Consider the following 15,254-nt stretch of genomic DNA (forward strand, 5'->3'; position numbering starts at 1 on the left):
TAGAGTCACCATCTTTGTCTTTTCTTGCAAGTGTCAAGTGGTTTAATGAGAACGTGTAGATTTCCACATACACATGCTATTTCAAAAGGTAAGTAGGCCATAACTAGTGAATTTACATATTTTAGGCATAAGTTCCCGTTGGATGGCACTCCTGGGTGCTGATTCAGTTGATTTTTCAAAGTAAAGCCAAACGAGAGGTGCTGTGCGTGATGGACGGGTGAATCGCATGCAGGTAAAGCCATAGCCCACACAGATAGGGGTGTCAACGGGCCGGGCTCAGGCTTTAATTTTGAACAGGTCCAGCCTATCGGCCGGGCCGGAAACAATTCAAAATCCGGGCCGTGGCCTACCCAGTTGACAGACCTACTCACAGAGAGAGATATGCATGCGCAGGTCTCGCAACAGTTTTCGTAAACACTTTGCAATGAGAGCGGAATAGATGTGACCCCCGGGGCTGTGTGGGCCCACAGAGATGTTCGTGACAAATCCACTCCACCCATCTTTTTTAAAAGACGACAGTAGGAATAAATCTAATAATCAGACGGATTAAAAATTCAGATGGGTGATACCATGCTAAACAGTGTAGATTGAACGTCTGGGGGTGATGGAAGTTTTGTATCAGGATAATATTTGTGACTGCAGTTTATCTGATTGGTAATAACCCTAGTAACGGTTTGGATGGCATATAAACATCATAGTCAACTCTTCAACGGTGGACATATCCGTTCCCATTTTTTCGTATGGTATGGCCCACTTGAGTCTTGGATCCACATGATTTTTAGGCTTCTCTCCAATTGTGGCCTTTTAAAACAGATGGACGGAGTGGATTTGTCATGAACATCTACATGGGCCCCACACAGCCCCGGGCACAGAGATATCTCTGGACCCGGGGTCACAGGCAATCCGCTCCCCGTTGCAATATGCCGGGATGCATTAGAGAAAAGCTCCTTGGTGCACACTTTGAAAGTGTACTCGCATCGCATGTGTAAGACCGGGCTATCTTGTGATGGGACCCACTGCCTTAGTCCCATGCATAAAAAATCAGGAATTTCACCAGGTGGGCCATACATGCACAAAGTAGGCGAGCCGTGTCAAATTTCCATTAACCATTCATTTGCTTCCTACAGGTATGGCCCACCTAGTGATCGTATAAGCCTGAATTCCAAGATCCAAGTTGCTTGGATCGCCTGATGAACCTATCTAAAAGATTAACACGTGTACGTGGGGTGCGAGGCGAGGGAACTATCGAAGTACACTCGAGCGAGTGCAGAACTAGCATTTCCCCTGCTCTCAGAGCAGCTACGGCCTTCGCTCCATTTCTCTCGCTTCTTTCAACGGAATGAAGTGAGAAGCTCTTCTCATTGCAGCCTTCTCCAGATCTGGAATCCGTTTTTTCCTTCTCCGGTGATTGTTAAGATATCCCTTCTTTCGCTCCAGAGGTCCTCTTCTCTTCCTTTTTTTTTTCTTCATACTCTGTTTTGGAGATTTTCGTTCGTTTTGATTTCTATGAAACAAGTGATTATGTTTTCTAGTCTTTGCTACGATCAGATCTTTCATCTTCTTTTTCTTTTTCTTCAATTCGTGTGAAAACTGTTATGGATTCCTGACGTTTCTTCTATTTCGAAAATCTATTATCCTGTTCTGAAATATAATTTGAATCCATGGCTTCCTTTTCTTCTTCTTCTTCGTCTTCCTCTTCTTCTTGAAACCGGAAGCTTCGATTCGAGATGCATGCGAATTTCATCGTTGTTTTTGAGTTTTCTGGGATTGAGTAACGACATACGCTGGGATTGGCTGCATTGACCGGATCTCGAAGAGATAATACGGGGTCTCTCCACAGAAGAATTCTGAATGTATGTACAAACACGCAAAATGCAAGGATGCGTATGAGGAAGATGAATTTCATCGTAGGAAGAGTGACAGAGAGGTGTCGAGAGAATGCAAGGTGCACCAGCGACCATGCATGCGTTGGTTTGTGATCCAAGTCGCTCATCGGGTTGGGCCCACCAAGCAGATTCCCTGGGCTAAAAATCATTCCAGTATGTTCATCCGAGTGGGCCATGCGAGCGGGCTGTTCGTTCCTATCTCAGCCATCCATTTCTCTCACCCATGCGTGGTGCACCAGATGTGGCTATGGCATACTGATTCTCAGCTCAGTGAATTTACACCGTGGGGCCCACTTGATGAGCAGCTTGGATTCGCATTCCCACTTGCAGTGGCGAGTGGCTTGAAAGGTTAAAGAGAAAATTCACTAGAAAAATGGAGCAGTACATGGTGGGCCAGAGAGAAGGGTCACGATGTTGAGATCGTGGTTTTAATCTCAGTCCGGTCTGAAAAAGGAAAAAAACAAAAAACCAACAGTAACTTTTTTTTTAAAAAAATGTTTTGACTAACAAAAATCTCCATTTCAAAGACATTGGAGAATTCCGTTATGCATGCATATATCTTGGGCATGTGCTTGTATTTCTCCAGCAGCGATCTGTACAGGGTTGGTTTTGCATCATTGAACACGAGTCTCAGCTCTGTTGAGCGCCAAATCCAATTAATTTGCCAATGGATAGAGCCTTGTTAAATTACATTTATTACAGATTACTCGGTGTTAAATAACGTTATTACAAATTATTGAAATAGAGTCATATATTTTTTATGGTTATTGTTTGGATTCACGTTGGTCTTTTATGTCTTTTATTTCCTTCCATCTACTAACAATATCAATCTTAGAAAAAAAGAAAGAAAGAAAGAAAGAAAGAAATATATATATATATATATATATATATATATATATATATATATATATATATCTTACAAATGACAATTTCCATGCCCTTTGATTTTTACATAAATTGTTTTGTTCTTATCTTTTAGTCCATGTAATTATACTGAAGTAGCTGGTAATTATTTCAGGTAAATCATGGCTCCGAGAGTGAGTTCTGCAGAAAATAGGACAAGGAGCTCTGTGTCTATATTCATCATAGTTGGTCTCTGCTGCTTCTTTTATATTTTAGGTGCATGGCAGAGGAGTGGTTTTGGAAAGGGAGACAGCATAGCGATGGAGATTACTAGGCAGACAAATTGCAGTATCCTGTCCAATTTAAATTTTGAGACCCATCATGATGGCTCCGCGGATGTCACTGACATTCCAGAATCAAAAGCTGAAGTATTCCAGCCATGTGATTCTAACTATATCGACTATACTCCCTGCCAAGAGCAAATGCGGGCGATGAAATTCCCTCGAGAGAATATGAATTATAGAGAGAGGCATTGCCCTCCAGAAGAAGAGAAATTGCATTGCCTTATCCCAGCGCCCAAAGGATATGTGACCCCATTTCCCTGGCCAAAGAGCCGTGATTATGTATTCTATGCAAATGCTCCATACAAGAGTTTGACAGTTGAGAAGGCTGTTCAAAATTGGGTTCAATTCGAGGGCAATGTATTTAGATTTCCCGGTGGAGGGACACAGTTCCCTCAAGGGGCAGACGCGTACATCGACAAACTTGCTTCCGTAATCCCAATTGATAACGGAATAGTCAGGACTGCGTTGGACACTGGTTGCGGGGTACGCTGAATTCTTTTGAATGCCGTCTAAATGCCTTTCCACCCACACGATTGCTGCCTACCTTATTGAGGATTTGGCACTTATTTTGTTTTATTTCAAAATATGTTGTGGCTTTAAACTTGGGTCTCATTCAGTTCTAATATGTCTGATGGTACGAGTTTTGCTGATAATCACCTTGTTATTTAGTCAATGGTTTAAAAATTCAAAAACTTTAAATTGGGCTCTCCAGATTGCTCATTCTGAGAGTTGATTCAAATTATCGAGCCTTTTGGGTTTTGAAAAGGATTCGACAGTCTAGTTTTGGAAGTTTTGAGCTTTTTGAGTACTTCACCAAGGGCTTGCTTGATAAGAAAAAAAAAAGATAGGAATGTTGTGTCTTTTTCACAATGGGGCATTTCACTACATTTGATTAGCAAAAAAAAGAAAGAAAGAAAAAGGATTTGGCATAGCCACCATTATCCTTTTCTATAGTCAAATTCTTATGCACAAGAGACCGGGTGACCATTATTTAAAAAATATGATATTTCCACATGCTATTCAAATAGACCCTAAAAATGGGATCCATGTTTCAAAAGTGCTCATGGAATTCATCATTGGATAATTATTTCATTTTCTTTTCTTTTCTTTGCCCACTAATCACCCCAAAGGTGTTTTTTCTTTTCCAATATTGGCTTTAGAAAAGAAAAGGAAAAAAAAATGAAGTTCCCCTTTAACTTGACCTTTGGACCAAAACAAGTTGACTCCTCAAGTCTTTTGAGCACTATATAGTTATAAAAACTTCTTTTTGTAGTTGATCCACTAACTATGGAAGCATACATAGGTTGCAAGCTGGGGTGCATACTTGTTGAAAAGGAATGTACTGGCGATGTCCTTTGCACCGAAGGACAATCATGTGGCACAGGTGCAGTTTGCTTTGGAAAGAGGTGTGCCTGCAGTTATTGGCGTGCTTGGAACCATACAGCTTCCATATCCATCTAGAGCCTTTGATATGGCTCACTGTTCACGGTGCCTAATCCCATGGTCATTAAATGGTGAGGACTAATTAACCACAACTCTTTGATTTTGCACCGACTACAATTAAATCAGGCAATGCAGGGTCTAAATTAAAAGAAGTACTTTTAATCTAGTTAGTTGGCATCTTTGGATGTGATCTCGTGTTTTGTTTAGTAACAGACTCTTACAGCATTGCTGGGATTTCTCTTGCAGATGGAATGTACATGATGGAAGTAGATCGGGTTCTAAGGCCTGGTGGATACTGGATTCTTTCGGGTCCTCCAATCAATTGGAAGAATAATTATCAGGCATGGGAGCGAACTAAGGAAGACCTCCAGGAGGAGCAAAGGAGGATTGAAGAGTTTGCCGAACTTCTTTGCTGGGAAAAGAAGTACGAGGGTGATGAAATTGCCATATGGAGAAAGAGAACTAATGCTTATTCTTGTCCTGCTAGACAAGGTGATTCTAGTGTTGCCATATGTGGAGCTGCAGATGTGGATGATGTGTGGTAAATTTCTATTCTGATGTTTTTCTATTTTAGCTACTGTCTTGAAGGAAATTGGATTGAAGTTGAATTATTTGTATGTTGAACAAGTACAATAACTCATTGGGACAAACCAACGCCATGGCTACATATGCTCTTCGTAGAAAGCAAATTCATGATGGATATGGTTGCAGAGTGTAACCACATTTGAAAACAATATTGTGTTGTTAGACTTGCTAAGATTTCAGTATTGAGTGTCTTTGGTTTATCGAGTGTCTTTGGTTGCAAATTTGGAGCTTTTCCAGTGAAAAATGCACTCTAAAGATCCACCAACATTCTCTATCATTTTTACCCATCTCCATGCGAGCTCTAAATACTAACATGGATTAGCACCCATTTTTTTAATTCATCTTAATTGCAGCTACTGTTTCTCCTTTACCATTTTTCTGTCATCAAAATTGCATCTCCTCTACTTTTATTACTTCTTCTTCTTCTTTTTTTTTGGTTCCATCAGTTTTGCATCCTGAATTTTTTTTGGGCGATGTCTTAGGTATAAGAAGATGAAGATATGCATTACTCCTATGCCCAAGGTTGACAGGCCAGAAGAATTTGCAGGAGGCGAGTTGAAGACTTTCCCAGATCGGCTCAATGCTGTCCCTCCAAGAATAGCTTCTGGATCTATCCCTGGTGTTTCCATCGAGTTTTATCAGGAGGATAACAGATTGTGGAGAAAGCATGTTAATGCTTACAAGAAGATCAACAAGTATATTGACACCGGAAGGTATCGCAACATGATGGATATGAATGCAGGTTTTGGAGGTTTTGCAGCAGCACTTGAATCTCCCAAATCATGGGTTATGAATGTGGTGCCTAATATTTCTGAGAAAAATACACTGGGAGTCATCTACGAGAGAGGGTTGATTGGCATATATCATGACTGGTATGACTTCAGGAAATTTGGGCTGTATTTTGATGTAGAGTTATGTCATCATATGTTATTCCAAAGAATCTTTTCTTTTGTAACTGATGATAGTTTGCCATTATAGGGTTTTTTTTTTTTTTTTTCTGAAGTAATGGCCCTTGATAGAGTGGAATGGCTGAAAAGGATTCATGTAGCCGACCCAATTAGTTGGGATAAGGCTTAGATGATGATGAGTAGTTGACAAATAAAGACGTAGAGATCTTGTGATGGATGCAGAAACTGGAAGGAAAGATTAGTATATCATTGTCTTACATATGCTTGTTGTTGCAATCTGCCAACATGTCTCTTATCACTCATGCACTGGACGTACATTTTGCTTGTTTGGGTTCCACTCTGTCTTTTCAATGGCCTTGCATTTGAAATGAGGTTTTCATTTCATGTAAGGAAGCAAGTCTACTAATAAGTTGTATGACATTGTTGAAAGCATTGGTGTAAACTAATAATGCATATTTGCATAGTATTATATTGCCTCAGTGAAAATTTTGGTATTCACTTCCCTAAGTTTTATGGCGATTATATAACAGAACTGTCCGGAAAGGATAATAATTTGAGAGGTAAATATCTCTTGAAATGTGGACGTGCCATTTCCTCATTTGAAGGTTATATGGCAGTAGATTATGAGAATAATGTGAGCTCCTGAAAGGAGATTGCTCTTGAACTGACCTCATCTTACAATATGTTTGTTTGATTCATATAATGAAAGAACGACTCCCTGAATTTCAAGAGTTGCAAGATTTAGCTGATGATATAAAATTGCAAGTAGTGGAGTATTGACAATATGAAGTCATGATTGGTGAAACGTGTATTATTGCAAGTAGGTCGTGTCCTTGCAATGACTTTCTCAATATGTGGTTGGAGAAACATGGGAGTTCTGTAAGGAGGTTGCCCCATTGAAGTGCTTTCCAAAAGTTTGTTTGTTTTTTTTTTTTTTGGGCTTTATGTGATATAAGAACAATTATCAGAATTGCAAGATCAGCTCCATCCGTGTGCTATTTATTTTTCTCACATGTAGCTTTTGGCCTCGTCATCATTGTCTGATGTTTTTTTTTTTTTCTAATCCTGGTTCAGGTGTGAAGGTTTCTCCACTTACCCAAGGACGTATGATCTTATTCATGCCAATGGGCTTTTCAGCCTTTACCAGAGCAAGTAAGTCAATATAAGATTCAGTTTTTTGTACTGTGCACAACACATCACCAATGTATGGTTTTGGACAAACTGAGTGAGATGACGCAACTCTTATGTTTAGTGCAACTATAGACCCTTCAGGAACTAAAATATCTTGTTTTCTGCTGACCTTTGGACATGTGGGTGTATCGAATTGCAAACATTCAGTTTAATCATGAGGAAATTACAAAATCAAAGCCAGGGCTCAAACGGCTGGGGCCAGTGTTGTCTTAGGTCACGCTTTTGAACTGTCCAGGCTTGGCCGTCATGATGAGCATATTCAAATTTTTGCATTTTCTACAGCCCAAGTCCGTCCCACTAACAGTCCTAATCAATGGCTAGGGCCGTCAATGAGTACCTGGATCTGCTGGTACCCCATGGATCCGACCGAATTTTAATGGGTCCAGTTCTGGGCCCCTTTTTTTGGACCCGTAGAGAAATCCGGTTGGGTTTGGGTCTCAACTTTTTTTAACCCTGTTAAAAAACAGGTCTAATCAGATTTGGGTTAATGACCTGGTTAAAATCGGGTTCGGTCAACAATGTAAATGCTCTTATTTGTCTCAAGCCCAACTCATAACCTAGATTTAAAGATCTGATGGGTACCTGAATTATCCAGTTCTTCAAGAATGAGACCTGAGCCTAGCCGGTGACGGGTAATATAGGACCCAACCTGTTGAGAGCCTTATCAATAGTGTCTCCCACTTCCTAGTGACCATTCTCATAATCAGTAGGTAGCTGCAAATTACAATTATGTTTCTATTGAATCCAGGTAATGTAAATACAATCTGGAGCCTATATCCTTAACATGAATTTTAAGGAAGTTACAGTTTTGATTATATCTACTTCACTAGAATAATAGTTGCATTTCAATTCAACGCTGCATCGAAACACTCCTCTACTATTCATAATAGTGTCTCCCCTTCTGCTGGGCAATCTTATGTTTATGTCAATTGAGCCCCAGGTGTAAGCTAGAGGACATTCTTCTGGAGATGGACCGAATTTTGCGACCTGAAGGGGCTGTCATACTCCGTGATGGAGTCGAAGTCCTGATCAAGGTGAACAGGATCACTGGGGGGATGAGATGGAAGACTAAAATGGTGGATCATGAGGATGGCCCCATGGTGCCTGAAAAGATATTGGTTGCTGTCAAGCAGTATTGGGTCACCGACGGTAACAGCACGTCTAGCAAATGAAATGAGAATGCAATTTCAGAGACATGACTCTAGCAGGCAACGCCACCGATCTCTTGCGCATTTTTCACCAGGGAATTTTCGGCAGGTGGTTTGGACAGATCTGAAGAGTTCTAATTTAGTGTTAAATCAAAGTGGTATTTTTGTTGTTATGGATGCTTAGCCGTAGATTATGTTATTAATGATTCTTTATCCATCTGTTTGCTGATATTCTTGCAAAACAAGGGTCGGGCTGTAGGGCTGTACCTCTCAGATTTTGATTTTTGATTGGACGGTTTGTAAACTAAGGCTTTAATTGGTTTTCATCTAATGAATAAGTGGATCTTGGAATTTGATTGGTCTTAATTCGATCGTCTTAGCTGCCATATTCGTGAAAACTCTTGAGCAATGTTACATCCATGTAAGGGCCCACCAGATCAATGGTCTTGAACCACATGTAGCTGGAGTCTCTGGTAATGGCAGGGAGGGGGAGATTGGAGAGAAACGTTCAGCTACGGTGGCAGGCAAAAATGGCAACGGTTCGATATAGATGGGTAAAGATTGAACAAACCCCACAGCTAGAATTGCCTGCCATTGACCATTCGTGTAATGGCCCACCAGATCGATGGTCATTAACAGTGGATGCCCTTTGTATACTTTGGTAATGGTAGGGAGAGGATAAGGTGGAGCCATCTTTCCATAGTACACATGGAATGGAGATGTATACGGTCGGGTCCATCCATCTATTGGGTCCAAATATCCAACTGCTCATGCATGAAAATCAAACATGTTTCCCTCCAGTGGCAAGCCTTCCTTGGATTTCCAAAACTGAATTCATAACAAGAAATCCCTTTTTCTTTTTCTTTTTTTTTCGACAAGAAATCGCCGAGCCCATGCACAATTGTCCGCAGGTGATTGCATGCCAATGTTATGGTCTTGGATGACCTGCCTAAAAACAAGTGGCCAAACGTGTTTTAACCATTAGAAGTTACTCAAAGCTCTCCGTTGTTCTGATAGATATATGTGCCATAATGTCGATGTCTGGCTGCAAGAGTCGCACGCCTACACTCAAATTAGGTGGACCGCAGTTTACAAAATGGATGGCCAAGATTTTCTTAGCTGTCCATTCATTTCTAACACGGCATCTACATACAGGGACCCTCTAGATGGACGGACTGGATCTCACACTTGTGTGTGCGCAATGGCGTGTCTTGGTGCCAGGGACGACTTGGTGGCCTGGCCGGGCACCGGTCCTATATGTCAAGCCATGCCTGACCGGCTCTGGGCCGAGTTTAGGAGCCCAGGGACTGACCCGGCGCATTGCCACCCTAGTCTACTCCCGGTTTAACTTGCGAGTCGCTTGTGAAAACCCGAACGAGTCAAGTCCGAGTCACCGCTTCCAAAAGAATCTTCGTGGTGTAGCAAGGTCTTAGGGTTTTGGCCGGAAAAACTCCCGCCAACGGAAGCGGATTGGCTGGTGTTAGTCACACCAGCTATGTAGCTGCTGTATTGACGTCAGCAACTTGTGTGGGTCTGATCATGACGTCTGTGTTATATCCAAAAAGTCCATCCATTTGGCGAGGTTTTTATAAATCTTGAGACGGAAAATAAGACAGATATAACTATCAAGTGGACCACACTACAAAAAGAAGTGGGGGATTGAACGTCTACCGTTGAAACCCTTTTTGGAGTCACATAAGTTTTAGATCAATATGAAATTTGTTATTCCTCTTCATTCAGGTCTTTTTAACCTTATGAACAGATTGGATGGAAAATAAACGTTATGGTGGGCCCCACGAATTGTTTAATGGTGAAAATCATTATCTCCCCTGCTATTTGTGGTGTGGTCCAGATGATTTTTAGATATGATTAATTTTTTGGATAATGATCTAAAATGATCTCTAAAAATAGATGAACGGTGTAGATATAATAAATACATCACTGTGGGGCCATGTAAACTTTGATCTCCTTTGAACCGTTCGTACAACTCGGAGCTGGAGGAGCGTCAGTGCTCGTCTTCGCACGACACGTACCTACAGCAGCTATATAGCTGGTGTGTGGTACACCAGCCAATCCGCTTCCCCCGCCGACACTTCACCTCTTTTCACTCTCCTCCCCTTTCTCGCTTGCCCTCCTTTTCTTTCTGGACAGGAAATTCCCTTAAATTACCATTTCACCCCTCAAGCAGAGTTACAATCTGTAATAAGCTATTATCTCCTCCCTTTATTTTCTTTCCATGGCGTGGGTTCTTCCACATTAATGGCGAGAGTTCCTGCAAAATCATCTCTCTCTCGAATATATTCTTCCCTCAAAACCATTTATACGGTTAGGGTTCCTCTATGCACTCCGTCTACCCTTTCAGAATGCCGTTGTCCGAATCCCCGAAAAATTTCGGATTTTCTTCCTTCAATCGATTCCCAAAGCCGTCGATTTTCGTCGGGTTTGATACACCTAGAAACCTTAAGATTAGGGTTTCAGGGTGTGAAATTCAATGGCGTTGATCTTGTCAACAAGAAGCGGTTCTCGACATCGATCGAAGAAAACGAGGACAATCATCTCAACCAGGCGGCAGTGATCGAAAACAACCGGACCGATGTGGATTGCAGTTTTAAGAGCATCGCCTTTCGTGATCCTGTCGAATTGTACCGAGAGATTCGACATACTGAAAAGGGCACGAAGCAGCCCCGATCTGATTGGGAAACCCTAGTTCAGGTCTTCCGATCGTTTGCAAAATCCGGTTGGGCTTCCAACCAGGCTCTCGCGATTTACATCAGTGGTTCCTTCTTCCCCACTGCTGCCCGCAAGTTCCGGTCATTCTTCTTAAAGAAATGCCCCGACGATGTTGGGAAGTATCTGGTGTCGGTCGGCCCGTCAGAGACTTCCCATCAGTTTCTACTCCCGATTTTTGTGGAATTCTGCTTGGAAGAATTCCCTGACGAAATCAAGCGATTCCGGAGTATGATCGAATCTGCAGACCTCACCAAGCCCCACACATGGTTCCCATTTGCGCGGGCAATGAAACGAAAGATCATCTACCACTGTGGACCCACAAACAGTGGTAAGACATACAATGCCTTGCAACGTTTCATGGAAGCGAAGAAAGGTATTTACTGTAGTCCGCTTCGGCTCCTGGCCATGGAAGTATTTGACAAGGTGAATTCCCTCGGCGTATACTGTAGTCTCCACACTGGACAAGAAAAGAAAACTGTGCCCTTTGCAAACCACGTTGCATGTACGGTGGAGATGGTGTCCACCGACGAGTTGTATGATGTTGCAGTTGTGGATGAAATTCAGATGATGGCCGACCCTTATAGAGGATATGCATGGACAAGGGCCCTGCTGGGATTGAAAGCTGACGAAATACATCTCTGTGGGGACCCAAGCGTTTTGAAAATCGTCCGGAAGATATGCTCAGAAACTGGGGACGAGCTGATCGAAAACCATTATGAGAGGTTCAAGCCACTAGTAGTGGAGGGTAAGACCCTGTTGGGTGATCTCCAAAATGTGAGACCAGGTGACTGTGTTGTTGCGTTCTCGAGACGGGAGATATTTGAAGTGAAGATGGCAATAGAGAAGTTCACTAAACACCGCTGCTGTGTCATCTACGGTGCTTTGCCGCCAGAGACCCGGCGGCATCAGGCAAACTTGTTCAATGATCAAGGCAATGAGTATGATGTTTTGGTGGCAAGTGATGCTGTGGGAATGGGGTTGAACCTCAACATCAGGAGGGTTGTCTTTTATAGTCTTTCAAAATACAATGGGGACAAAATTGTGGCTGTTGCAGCCAGCCAGGTGAAGCAGATTGCTGGAAGAGCTGGTCGGAGAGGAAGCCTGTATCCAGATGGGCTTACAAGCACCTTGCATTTGGATGATTTGAACTATCTGATTAAGTGCTTGAAGCAACCATTTGATGAAGTTCAAAAAGTTGGTCTCTTTCCTTTCTTTGAGCAGGTGGAGTTATTCGCTGGGCAGTTCCCAAATGTTACCTTCTGCCAGCTTCTGGAGAAGTTTGGTGAGAACTGTCGTCTTGATGGTTCGTATTTCTTGTGCCGGCATGATCATATCAAGAAAGTGGCACATATGTTGGAAAAGGTTCAAGGATTATCCCTACAGGATCGTTTTAACTTCTGCTTCTCTCCGGTTAATATTAGAGACCCAAAAGCGATGTACCATCTTCTGAGGTTTGCTTCCTCTTACAGCCAAGATCTTCCGGTAGGTATAGCAATGGGAATGCCCAAGGGTTCTGCAAGAAATGATTCAGAGCTCTTGGATCTAGAGACCAAGCATCAGGTTTTATCTATGTATTTATGGTTGTCATATCACTTCAAGGAGGAGAAATTTCCATTTGTTCAAAAGGCTGCATCTATGGCAACGGATATTGCACAGCTTCTTGGCCAGTCTCTTGCCAAAGCTTGCTGGAAACCTGAATCTAGGAAGGCAGGGAAGCGGAAGCCTGAAAAGCAGGAAGATAGTCACGAGAGACCGAGATCACTCATCCAAACATTTCAAAAGTAAGTTTTTAAAGACTTTATAGGTTTCCAGGGCTGCTCAATTTACATATCAACATTTTCTGCTGACATAGTTCTTTAAGATGCTGCTACTTTATGAGATTGCTTCTACTTTTCTCTCTCTTATTCTGTCTTTGGCTTGATATCTTTATTACATGATATATTATTAGGCACAGTTCAGTCCTTTAATATTGGGCATGCTCCTTCTTTTGGAGTGGTGGTATCTGGTGATTTCCACATTCTAGTATCTCATGCACATCCAGTAAAACATTTTGCCTCCCACGACACCTTACCATACTTGGACTGACAATTTGTACAGTATGCTCAGGTTTTTCAGTTTGTACAAGAGCTACCTATAGTTTCGTGATCCAAACTGTTGATATTATGCCCCCACTATGTATGGTCCATTCAACAAAATCGCCTATATGGAAAAATCCTTTCGCTTTGTAGCCAGCAATAGATGATTAAGGAAGAAAATACATTACAGCAACAGTCCACAAAAATACACTCTCAGCCCAAGCTTTGTATAATACCACTGCCTCACATGTTCCTTGTTGCTTTCACCGAGGAACAAGAGGATTTCTGCCCAAATATCTTGGATACTATGGATTAGTCGACGTATATCACATTCTAACTGTCCTTTATGGAGGGAAAAGAGGAATGGGAGAGTCCTTCTAGATGAGAGTCCTTGGGGCACTTCATCAGACATTATACTACTAATGTATCAGAAGATCACTATCGACTAAAATACCTTTTGTGTCTTTATTTAGGCATATCTTGCACTCTTTGATAAGTAATCATGCTGACCTAAAATATCTTAGGGGGGAAAAACCTAAGCTCAAAAATCTTGCCTGCTGCAGAATAAGGTCATGCTAGCCAGATAATGGGGAGTAGAGGCAGGGTGCAACTTTGTTATTGAACACACCCCGTTAGTCCAACTTCCCTGTGACATAGCATGCCAGTCTCCTGCCTTCCAAGTCACAGAGGAATGGGAGAAGGAGATTTCTGTTCTGTTGCCCTGAACCGCAAGGAAGGGAGAATTTGAGTATATTTGAACAGCAATTCTGTTTGGAGGCATTAGTGGAGCAATCCCCATGTTGGCTGCTGAGGCAACCTTCTTGACTTGAGTGTGTTGATTACTGAGACTTTTGGGTCTGACACTTGCCATGATCTAGCAGGGGTTTTCAAAAGATCTCCATGTTGGCATTGTTTTCATTGCACTAGGGCATGGAATGCCCATGTATGATATTATGGAGATTTTCTGCGACAAATGAATCCATCATTGGGAGGTAGCTCTTGCTGATAGGAATGAACATTAAATCAAACAGTTCACCTGAACATGCCTCAAAACCTCCCTAGTCCACACACACAAAAAAAAAGAAAAAGAAAAAAAAGAAAAAGAAATCATCCTTGAAAGCATGCCAATCAATTACCATCTAGTGAAGGAGAATTCAAACCATGAGATGGAATATCGTCACCGATAGATGCCTGATTGTGGAAATGCTCCAATGTGCAGAATGTGCACATGGATGTTGGCTTGCAGTTCACTTTTACACAATGGCCATTCTGCTCAATTGAAATATAGCCACTTCCATAGTTACCCTTGGAGATGAAGTGACATTTATATTGAACACAGTGATGAAGAGAATAAAGAATTTCTTTATTCACCAGGCTACTGTAAGGAGTTTTGTGGTGCTCTTGTGGTAGATATGAATTTGTAATTGGAAGGAGGGGGATGAAGGTTGACACAGGAAAGAAAATAAACACAAAATTTCAAGTCTAAACCAAACAATTGAACAGTTTCATGAGTTTTAATATCTGTTCACCACCAGGATTCTTTCTCACTATCCATTACAGCATAATTGTACAACACCCTGTCTCTGTTCCATATCTTCTTTTTCTTTGTTTCTTTCTTTATAATGTTGCTTACATTTGAAATTTACATGCTTCATCAATGCTGATACAAACTCTCTCTAACTGTGACAGGAAAAGGCACAACCAATCCTCCCAGTCTCATGCTGCGAAAAAGGTTCCTGCATAATATACATTTATCAGGTCCGTGTATCATTACATCCCTGATTATTGTTGTTGTGAACCAGTTCATTGATGGGATTTGAGAATTTTCTCAGAGCTCCTCTCTACCATAAGAAAAGAAAAAGGAAGAGGAAAAAAGAAAGCATCCTTGTTGATTGAATGTTGACTTTCCGTATTTAGCTTCCCTTGCTTTCTACCATGGATACCTCTCTATTTTCTTCAACCACTGATATTTCCTAATGAAAACACCACAAACTTTTTTAAAAAATAAAAAAATAAAAAAAATTAAAGATTAGAGACTTACGATGCATTTGGATGAACGTCCAATTGAGTTGCAATTATTAGTCAGGGAAACGGTAACCAG

At 41.6% G+C, this 15,254-nt stretch overlaps 2 protein-coding genes across 3 annotated transcripts; both read left to right on the forward strand.

Annotated features, from left to right (window-relative positions):
- The first annotated feature begins 1,286 nt into the window (after positions 1–1,286).
- Positions 1,287–8,714, forward strand: LOC131242110 (probable methyltransferase PMT2). The gene is made up of 7 exons (XM_058240533.1): positions 1,287–1,439; positions 2,905–3,556; positions 4,377–4,587; positions 4,763–5,057; positions 5,584–5,973; positions 7,084–7,161; positions 8,141–8,714. The coding sequence occupies exons 2-7, from the start codon at positions 2,912–2,914 to the stop codon at positions 8,370–8,372; spliced, it is 1,851 nt and encodes a 616-aa protein (XP_058096516.1). The 5' UTR covers positions 1,287–1,439; positions 2,905–2,911; the 3' UTR covers positions 8,373–8,714.
- Positions 8,715–10,427: 1,713 nt separating this feature from the next.
- Positions 10,428–15,065, forward strand: LOC131242109 (DExH-box ATP-dependent RNA helicase DExH18, mitochondrial). 2 transcript variants are annotated; one of them, XM_058240531.1, is made up of 2 exons: positions 10,428–12,859; positions 14,843–15,065. In XM_058240531.1, the coding sequence occupies exons 1-2, from the start codon at positions 10,608–10,610 to the stop codon at positions 14,895–14,897; spliced, it is 2,307 nt and encodes a 768-aa protein (XP_058096514.1). In that variant the 5' UTR covers positions 10,428–10,607; the 3' UTR covers positions 14,898–15,065. The 2 variants fall into 2 exon arrangements, with proteins under 2 accessions (XP_058096514.1, XP_058096513.1); XM_058240530.1 differs by lacking the exon at positions 14,843–15,065 and adding an exon at positions 14,373–14,635.
- Positions 15,066–15,254: the final 189 nt, after the last annotated feature.

The sequence above is a fragment of the Magnolia sinica genome, chromosome 4, assembly GCF_029962835.1.
Source record: "Magnolia sinica isolate HGM2019 chromosome 4, MsV1, whole genome shotgun sequence".
NCBI classification, from domain to species: domain Eukaryota; kingdom Viridiplantae; phylum Streptophyta; class Magnoliopsida; order Magnoliales; family Magnoliaceae; genus Magnolia; species Magnolia sinica.